This window comes from Mauremys reevesii, linkage group 24 (assembly GCF_016161935.1).
Source record: "Mauremys reevesii isolate NIE-2019 linkage group 24, ASM1616193v1, whole genome shotgun sequence".
In the NCBI taxonomy this organism is placed as follows: domain Eukaryota; kingdom Metazoa; phylum Chordata; order Testudines; family Geoemydidae; genus Mauremys; species Mauremys reevesii.
This window is the reverse complement of record NC_052646.1, coordinates 2,988,417-2,998,293: the sequence shown is the minus strand read 5'-3', so window position 1 is coordinate 2,998,293 and position 9,877 is coordinate 2,988,417. Positions and strand designations below refer to the sequence as shown.

The following is a 9,877-nucleotide window of genomic DNA, read 5'->3' as shown; positions in this document are numbered from 1 at the left end:
TGCCCTTACGCATCCTGAAGTTTCGCAGCCACTCTGTGTCATCCCAGACCTGCAGCACTATGCGGTCCCACCAGTCTGTGCTTGTTTCCCGGGCCCAGAATCGCCGTTCCACACCATGAACGTGACCCATTGCAACCATGATCTCCACTGCCCGGCGTACCCTGCTTTCTGAGAGGTCTGCGCCACTCTCCTCACCGTGCTGCCGGAGCCTCCTCGCCCGGTTTCTCAGCATCTGACTGTGGACGAGGTGTACGATAACGTGCGAGGAGTTGACAACGGCCATAAGTGCAGCGATGATCGCAGCGGGCTCCATGCTCGCAGTGCTGTGGCGTCCGCGCTGTAACCGACCAGACAAGGGCGCGAACAGATTTCCCGCCGGCGCTTTCAAGGAAGACAGGGAGGGCATGATTGACGGTTCAATGACGACACATTTTTCCCCCCAGCATGCATTGGGGGGAAATCCCACAATTCCAATGGGCAGCGGGGAGTGCGGGAACTGTGGGATAGCTTCCCACAGTGCACCGCTTCCAAAGTCGAAGCTGGCCCCGTGAATGTGGACTCAGAAGTTCGAATTTGTGTATTTAGTATGGATACACAAATTCGACTTATTAAGGTCGAATCCACAAATTCGACTTAAGTAGATTCGAAATAGTCCTGTAGTGTAGACAAGCCCCTACAGGGCTTTTGTCAAGAGTGGGGATTTAAGCCAGAGGTCTGGTCGTTATCGTAATTACAGTAGCAACTACAGATTGGGGGTCTATTGTGCTAGATTCTGTGCAACCGCCTATGCCTAAAATGCTGTATTCATACACTGTTGACTGCATCTTGGCTCAGAGGAAGTGGTTTTTTGACAAATTGTTACATGCTGCAAAAAGGGAAGTTCGACTACTCTTTAGATCCGTTGAGAATCCGGCCACACCTGTGCATTACGCTTTCTCACCATGCTGGGGAAGATGGCGGCAGCTGTTACAACTTTTGCATGCCTGGTGGTGCTCAGCAACTTACAAGGTAAGACAAACATTTTGTGTTTTCTCTTGAAAAAGGCGCTTGCTTCACATTCCTCTTCCAGCTGTCCTGGCACTTCTCTTTATGGCTCTAAGGCTGCTTCTTCGCAATGGGCAGGTGTCTTTCTAATGTAAGTCCTTTTGCGGAGCTGTTGCTCCCAAACCTCTCCGCCCATTTTGGATCTGGGTTGCAGATTTGGGCTGTGTGTGCGCGTGTGTGTAGTGATTTGATCCTTTCTCAAACTCCCCTGCCTTGTGCTAGGTAAGTTTTATCGTGGAGGGCTGGAGGTGGGCGAAAGGATAGCTTGTCGGCTCCCTTTAGCTTCTTGCAGTAGAAGTGACTAAGATGGTGACAATCAAAGGGAAGGTAAAATGAGTTGGGACTTTTCAAAAACTTCCCATCAAAAATTCTCATCCAAAATTGAAATTCTGATCCAGTGTTTTTCCGACATTTCTTTATAAGTGGAGCACGGCTGCCTTGTTCCTTCCAAGTTACAGTTTTCAGGCTCAGCACAAGAACAGGCTTAGAAACTTATTTTTTATTTTGTTTGTTTTTTAAATGAAAGCCCATTTTTTTCATCACAGAGACTGAAGCCAAGGGGCTCGCACGAGTCTCTGCATCAAAGCTGCAGAGAGATTGTTAGAACTCATTAACTGTATTTAGCTGGGGTGCTGGAACTCCTTGCCCTGTCTCGTCTTTGTTCACGGAAGTCAGTCAGAACCATGCCCTTGCATCAAAAAACTAACCCCAGCTCACAGACTGGAAAGCTCCAGAGAAAGCTTCTAGAGTATTTGAGTCTCCAAGGATCTAGAAACTCGTCATTTTTTATCATTGACAACATTTGTTCCTGCACACACTGAAATTAGGGCCATCAAACCCCACACTTCTGGTCAGAAAGGGTGTTTTTTCCTCCTGTGTACACCGTTACAGAAGTGATCAGGGGACTCAGACAGAGGTTTTGCTCTACTTACTCTGAAATAGAGATTATGTTGTCATCAACTCTTGTGAGTTTCTTGTGAGTCTTGGTATTTTTCTAAAAAAAAAGAAAGCTAAGTTTCTAGCCCTTGGGGTTGTGGAGAAAAGCTTGAAAACATGATCCATAAACGTTCAAAACTCAGCAGGCACATTAAAAAGACCCCCAAATTAATATTTTAAAAAAGACAATCTCACGTGTGAGGGAACTCCTTCGTGAGTTTGGGGGGCATGGGGTTGGCAATATGGCGGCAGCAGCAGCGGTGGGAGGAGTTGAAAGTCCCAACTTTTTAGAGGTATTTCAGTGCCTTCAACGCCGGTGTAATGGGTGGTGTATTTACTAAGCCTCATGTCATCCATTACGTAACTATGGCAGGGGTCAGGAAATTTCTGGCCTCAGGGCCACATCTGGATATGGAAATTGTATGGTGGGCCATGAATGCCCGGTGCGGGAGGAGGACTCTATGGGTTGTCGCATTGGGGGGGGCCTCTATAAGGGATGGTACCAAGGTGCGGAGAGGGCGGACTCATGGGGTGTGGGGTGAGGGGGGGGCTCTACAGGAGCAGTACTGGGGACTCCTAGGGGCCTTGCCAGCAATGACACCACGGCGGCCGTATTAGGCTCTGCCATGGGCGGATTCACCGTAGCTGGGATGGGTGAGGCCCCTGGGCGATTTTGAGGCTCTCGAGAGTGGGGCCGTAGGAGACCAGGAGGGGACTGGGCACGCTGCTGTATGGGGGGGCTGCCACATGGGGTGAGGTGAAGTCATGCCTGTGCAGTTTGGCTCTGCGTGCTGGAAGATGGTGCTCATCAAGGAAATTGTGAGTCGGGGGCTGGGGAGCACCAGGGTGGAGGAGTGGGGCAAGCCCCCAACCCCCCCCCCCGGCGGGAACCCCACCAGGCAGAGCAGTGCAAGCCCCTGACCCCACTCCCTGCCAAGAACTCGAGGGCCAGATAAATACGTCTAATGGGCCAGAAGCGGCCTGCGGGCTGTAGTTTGCCCACTCCTGCTCTATGGCTCTCGCCACTCCCTTAGTAATGGCCATTTATGGTAGTTCTGTGTACAGGAGAAGGTGACCCAGCTTAGTAGGCTGAGTTGAAACAGCAAAAAACCACTGTCTCATCATCACGCAGCAGCTTACAACACAGCAGCAACGGTGAAGCACATACAGCGAATCAAGAGACCATAATGTGGTAAAAGGAGCTGAACTTCCCCCAGAGTCAGCAGCAGTCACGTGTAGGGCGTTTTGCTTGACCCAGACAAAGAGCAAAAATAAAAACAGTCACCCCTAGCTCTTCTCACCCATGGATCGCAGTGTGCTTTTTGGATCTCAGTGTGCTTGGTATTGTTGTTCCCATTTCACACTGGGAAAAACTGAGGCAGGGAGAAGGGAAGTGACTTCTCCTAGCAGGACAGCCAGGTATAGAAGACCTCCTGCCATGAGCCGCTCAGAGCAGGGGGCTGGGGGTGTGGGCTGGGGTGGTGGGGGTGCTCCCCCTACACATACCCAGCCCCCCCACATTTTCTGACTTCTGCACCAGCACCCCCACGTTCCCACATGCACCCCTTGCACCAAACAGGAGCTGCCCCAGGAAAATGTTCCACACCCCAACCTCCTGCACTAACCCTGAGCCCCCTCCCTCACCCTAACTCCTGGCGAGACCCTGCACCCCAATCCCCAGCCCGCTGCTGCACCCTAACTCCCTCCCAGACCCTGTACCCCCAGCCCTGAGCCCCCTCCCGCACCCAAAGTCCTGGCCAGACCCCACACCCCAACATTTTTTTACATTTTTTTTAATAAAGGGCTCTTATCCAAAGCGCTTTACAATAGTTAGCTAACGGTACAAACAATATTTGGAAAGATCATTGAGTGGTCCGCCGAGACCCCCAGCGATTTTCAAGTGGTCTGTGGAAAAATAAGTTAGACTACAAAAACAACCAAGGTACCTCACTTTATTTTCATGTACTTGCTATTACTTATAGGAGGAGGAGGAAGAAAAAAAGAATGAAAAACAGGCGGGGGCAAGATAAGGAAGAATGTTCTTTTTCTTGGCTGGGGTCCCAAGGAGATGCCCCCAAAATGAAGCTGAACACAGGGCTGGGGGGGGGGCACTAACTCTAACTCCGTCTCCCCCACAGCCAGGGGCTGACCCCCTCGAGCTCCGCATGCCGCTGCTAGGTGCTGGGGCTGGCCCCTAACGCCCCCAAGCCCTGCTGCCTGACTCCTCGCATCACCCCCCCCCACACACATTCCTCCATGCCCTGCTAGGGGGGCGCACAGGACTCTTTTGGTAAACTGGGCATTTGTTCATTGGCTCTCACCAACTGATCAGCTGGCAAGAGCAAACGGGATAAATGCCCGTTTTTGTCAAAAAGTCAGGCTGGCCGGGACAGAGCTTAAAAAGGGAACTGCCCTGGCTGAACGGGGACGTGTGATCACCCTATCTCCAGGCAAGTGGGTCCTGAGGGAGTCTGGCCAGGTTAGGGGCAGACCCTGGCCTGGCTAATCGCGCCATTCCCAGGAGGCTGGAGTGATTCCTCACCCTGGCACTGGACTGGCCCCAGCCATGCTGCCAGCTCAGCCTGGCAGACGCAATCACCTTCCAGCAGGGCCGGAGAGTGTGGCCTGAGGGCAGGGTGTGAGGGAGTGGGTCTCTGGAGGTGTGTGTGGGGGGGCTGCTGGCCAGTGGGGGGTCTCATGGGGGAGGTCTGTGTGTTGGGATGCGCAGTGGGGGGGTCTGAGTGGGGTGCTGTGTAGTTGTGGTGGTGGGCTGTGGGGACGTGCACTGGGCAATAGTGGTGCGGCTGGGGAGGGGGTGCTGGGGAGGGGTGGTGCTGTGCAGGCCACTGTGCATTTCTGGTGGAGGGTCTGTGTGGTGGTCTACTGTGCATAGAAGTCCCGGGGGACGCTGGGCATAGGGAGTTGGGGGGGGTGTTGGGTGAGGCGGCTGTGTGGTGTGGCATGGGCCCAACCCCCCGAGGGGAAGGGACATGCTGGCAGCACAGGGCCGGGCAGGCCACTGTGCGTCTGGCAACTGCCGGTTTGTAACTAGTGCCCTGCACTGAGCTGAGCAGAGTGGGGCCGCCCCTGTCATGCCAGGCCCCATTGCCTCTGGCTGGCCCCTCGCTCTGGGGACCGACCTCCCCGCGCCATGCTCCATGGGGGCCCATAATATGTTTGGCGCTGGGCCCACAAAAGGTTAATCCAGACCTGCATGTGCCACTCATGAAAATGCTCTTTTCGTTATTAAAAAAAACCCAGCTCCCTCAAAAGACGAAATGGCCTCTGGAAACAGGAAATGATGGGGCAGGAAGTGGCTCAGCATAAAGCAGCCTCTCCTGCTAATACTGGGCGATTTCTAGATGGGGTGGGTGGGTGGAACAGGAAATGTGAAGGGTGAGACCATCCTATGTTGGTTATTGATTAGGACCCCAGAGACCAAATTAGGGGCAGGAGAGAAAATAAAAATGGGTGCAATCTAAGCCCACACTGGAAATAAAAACAATATTTTGCAACTTTACGTACCAAGGAGCAAAGAATGCCGACCTCAACTGAACCTTACCACAGTGCTCTGGGAATTCGCTGGGACTCGTTATACAGAGGGGGAAACTGAGGCACAGACTGAGGCAGTGACTTGCCCAAAGTCAGTGAGTCGGTGACAGTGCTGCCAGGGTGTAGCCAAACTGGGCAGGATCCACCTGCTAGAGCACATGAGGAAAATATTGGTGCATCAGTTAAATCTCCCCTGGCAGGAAGACTATCCTGTCCCTTCCTTGCTGCTTCATTGCCGCAGTAGCACTTTGTGGGGATTCCCCTCTGGATGAGCGGCTGCTGTGCATCATGGGAGATGTAGGCTGGAGGAGAACGGGGCATGAGGTTCTGCACTAGCCCAGGTGCCCACCGATGAAGGGCGAAACATCCGTTTGGGTTTTCCTGTGCGCCAAAGAAATAGTTCAGCCCAAATCAACATTTTTCCCATGGAAAACGTCATTTTTGTGGAAACTACATTTGCTGTTTAATCCCTGCTCCCCAGCGGATATTTCTAGGACCTCGCTGCTGAAGTAATCCCAATAATTTCAACATAAGAAAGAAGCATGGCAAAATCCTGCCCCTGGAGATGAACAGCCCACGCCTGCTCTCGAATGCTGGTTTGGGGCAGCGACCCCCAGAAATGGGCATCCCCCTCGTGCCAGTCTCCCTGGTCTTTGTGCTTTGAGGGACAGGCAGTCAGTGTCCCTTCATGTAGCTGGGAGACCTCATTTGGCCTGCGTCTCCCCCGCGACACCTGCCCCGGGGATCTCCGTTTCCTTTAGTGGTCTGTTCTCTAAATGGCGTTTCTCCCCCTCCTCGCCAACATTTTCTTTGCTTCTTCTTGCTCTTCCTTTCACTTCTCCCTTCGTGGGTCACTTGCATTTGTGCTGGCTCACACCTCTGTGCAGGTTGGACCCCCCAGGCCCACAGTGAGCTCAGGCGTTAATTCTAATTTCCACCAATGTTCTAGACAATCTCGTATACGTTTGTCCTCGGTGACACCAAAGTCACAATGCTCTGCTTGCTCCAGGCCCCCCTGGACACCGCAGGCCCTTGTGCGTATTATATTGTTGTTAGGAAATAAATGGTCGAGAAGCTTTTTAAGTACAAATCTCAGACCTAGTGGCCCTCAATCAAGGTGCCATTTTGCTAAGGATCCACAACATAACAATCCCTAGAGCGAGGGCTCTTTGCGGCTGTAGATCTGTGATACTGGGTCCGGACACCCCCAGGGGAAGAACAGAAGGTTAGGCCCCAAAAAGGAGCCACTGAACCAACGGATTGTATGGTGTATTGTTGTACTATGGGAGTGTACTGAGTAAGGGCTTTAGTGACAGCTTGTGATAGTCTGAACTTGATGGTCATTATGCGCTATGTGTACAGACTGTGGTCAAACCAGACTCAAGGAACACCATTGTAGAACAATACAGCATGCGATCGGTTGATTCCATTGCTCATTTTGGGAAGCCTAAATCTTCTGTTCTCCCCTGGGGGGAGGGGGGCCAGTCTGGAACCTGATTGTCACAAGAGCGCAGAGTCCTTCACAAAAAAGAGTGAATGGCATTATCCCCATTTTACAGGGGGGAACTGAGGCACTGCAAGGGGCATTTGCGCTAGCTTCACCCAACAACTAACTAAGAGTAATTAATGCTTGTTCCTTTGCTTCCCATTGCAACCCTGATTTTTGTCTGTTGACAGCTTACGAGGCCACAGAGGTGCTGCGCAGTCGGGTGAATGGGATTGTCCATGGCACAGTGTATCTAAACCCCAAACGGCCAGTCCCAAAAGAATACAAGCAGATCACCTGGCGGTTTAACGACACCCAAAAGATCCTGATTAAAAAACGGACTCAGACAACAGAGTCTTATCCCAATGACTATTTTCGTTCTAAACTGCGTTACTACAAGAATCACACCTTGGAAATTAAGCAGCTGGAGAAGCAAGACAGCGGCACCTACCGGATGCAAGTGGAAGACAGCCAAAGCCAGGAGACAAATGAATTATTCCAACTGGACGTGTACGGTGAGTGGGGAGCAGCCTCTTTGCACAAGGGTCAGGGATGGTGAGGTTCAGGGAGCTAGAAAGGCTCTGATAATGCACCCTCCTCTCTCCCACCCCGAAATGCCCACAAGGCAGCGGAAGGAGCAGGTAACAGCCTGGATGGGATAAAGAGGTTCCTAGGAAATGGGCCAGGTCCTCAGCTCAGGTTCTGGGTCCAACGCGCCATCGCCGGAGCTGCTCTATCTGGAATCTTTGTGGCTGGGGCTTTAAGGGGAGGGGTCAGGTACCAACCTGAATGATGTTCCTGTTTTGGGACCTCCCACGACGGATCAAATGGGAACAGAGGCAAAAGCAGATTGCGGCTCTGCTGGGAGAAGGTGGGGTAATGGAGCCACCCAGACCTCTTGGAGGAACAGTCACACACACGTCAGAAAGCAGGGAGACCAGCTAGTGAGCGCCAGGAAGGCCTCTGGGGGAGGGAGAGGCTCTATAAAAGAAAGGAGTTCATAACCCCCCAGGCTAAGCTGGTAAGGGCCAGGAAGGATGGTCTTGTAGCCAAAGCACTGGACTGGCACCCAGGAGATTTGGTTTAGTCACTTAGGCCAGTGTTGCCAAAAATGACTAAGGATTTGGGATCCCCCATTTTCTGGGCACACTTTAAAGGGACCTGATTTTCAGAAAGTGCTGAGCATCTGGGCTCTGAAAATTGGGCTCTCACAGGGGATCCAGAATTGAGGGACACACAGTCACTAGGCACGTTTAAAAACCTTGGCTTCAGGCCTTGGCCAGGGGTCTCTCTGTGCTTCAGGGCGTGAGGATATGGTCACTGAGTCCTGAGAGGTGCTGGGGTGATGGAGGCTAAGCACCCAGACCGAGCCCAGGGTCACATGCACTCTGCTAGGTGAGGTGGTGGGTAGACAGGATCGGGGGGATACACAGGGAATTTGGTATTGTTCATCTAATGTCTGTGATCCAAACGAGGGCTGCATTTCATGACCCCCAAAATGCTGAAGGAAAACGATGACATCTGGAAAACAGGCTCTCCAATGGGAAACTTTTGAATGAGCTTATTCTAGTTAGCTTATGAAAGGGAAAGTTAAAAGGTAACTCACTCTTAAAGCAGTACCAACACACAGAGAAGATCTCTGAAGAGCCCTCTCTTATCAATCTAGCAGATAAAGGTAGAACAAGATCCACTGGCTGAAAGTTAAAGTTAGAAGAAAGTTTCATCTGATTTCGTATTTGCGTTTAACGGGGATGGAAATGAACCACTGATGCAGCTCACCAAGGCATACAGTGGATTCTCCATCACTTGAGGGCTTCACATCATGGTTGGACCCCCTTTCTAAACGATACACTCTCATCCAGCCACAAGTCAATGGGTTAGAAGCAGGCGCAATTGGGTGAAATTGTCTGATCTGCATTACACAGGAAGTCAGACTAGATGAGCATCATTCATAGCTTCCAAGGCCAGAAGGAACCATTGTGGTCATCTAGCCTGACCTCCTGGATAACACACAGGCCAGAGACCTGCCCCAAAACAATCCCTAGAGCTGGTCTTCTAGAACAACGTCCCATCTTGATTTTAAAATGGGCAGTGATGGAGAATGCACTGCCCCCCTCGGTAAATTGTTCCAATGGTCAATTATTCTCACCGTTAAAATTTTATGCCTTATTTGCAGTCTGAATTTGTCTAGTTCATAGACCCTCTGTATAAAATCTATATAGGCAACATCCCCAGCTGGTATAAATAAGTTTCATTGGAGCACCATCAGTTTACATCACTTGAGGATCTGGCCCGTAGTTAGATCTGTCAGGGTTTGGCCTGTCGTTGAATTTCTCTTTTCTCTATTTCCAGATCCCATCCCTAAGCCCAGTGTGAACATCACTACCAGGGTCAACGAAGATGGATGGTGCAATGTCACCCTGGAGTGCATTGTGGCTGCCACCCAAGTGACCTACCGCTGGTACAGGGATGAAAAGGATTTAGTGGGCGAAAATAGCAGCACACTGGACCAGGGCTGGCTCTAGGCACCAGTGTTCCAAGCATGTGTTTGGGGCGGCTCTTTTCAAGGGGCGGCACTCTAGCCCTTTGGGGGTGGCTCTTTTCAAGGGGTGGCGGCACTCTGGCTTTTTTTTTTTTTTAACTTTGGTGGTGGTACTCCACCCACCCCACCCCTTTTTTTTTTTTGCTTGGGGCAGCAAAAAACCTGGAGCCAGCCCTGTACTGGATGTTGCGTTAAAGTCAGAAAGTGATGTCTTACAAATGCATCATCAGCAATCCCATCAGCAATTATAGAAGCCCTTGCTCATGGGATGGTATTTGGTAATGTTCACTTTGCTTTCGTTTCTCTTGCCGCATCTA

At 51.5% G+C, this 9,877-nt stretch overlaps 1 protein-coding gene across 1 annotated transcript; it reads left to right on the top strand.

The window, feature by feature from the left end:
• Positions 1-859: 859 nt before the first annotated feature.
• On the top strand, positions 860-9,543 carry CD48 (CD48 molecule). The gene is made up of 3 exons (XM_039513200.1): positions 860-1,008; positions 7,210-7,533; positions 9,371-9,543. The coding sequence occupies exons 1-3, from the start codon at positions 942-944 to the stop codon at positions 9,541-9,543; spliced, it is 564 nt and encodes a 187-aa protein (XP_039369134.1). The 5' UTR covers positions 860-941.
• The last annotated feature ends 334 nt before the right edge of the window (positions 9,544-9,877 follow it).

Coding starts and splice junctions, on each gene's coding strand:
- CD48 (XM_039513200.1), top strand. CDS start 942: ATGCTGGGGAAGATGGCGGCAGCTGTTACAACTTTTGCATGCCTGGTG. Junction 1,009..7,209: donor GGTGCTCAGCAACTTACAAG/GTAAGACAAACA, acceptor GTCTGTTGACAG/CTTACGAGGCCACAGAGGTG. Junction 7,534..9,370: donor ATTCCAACTGGACGTGTACG/GTGAGTGGGGAG, acceptor CTCTATTTCCAG/ATCCCATCCCTAAGCCCAGT.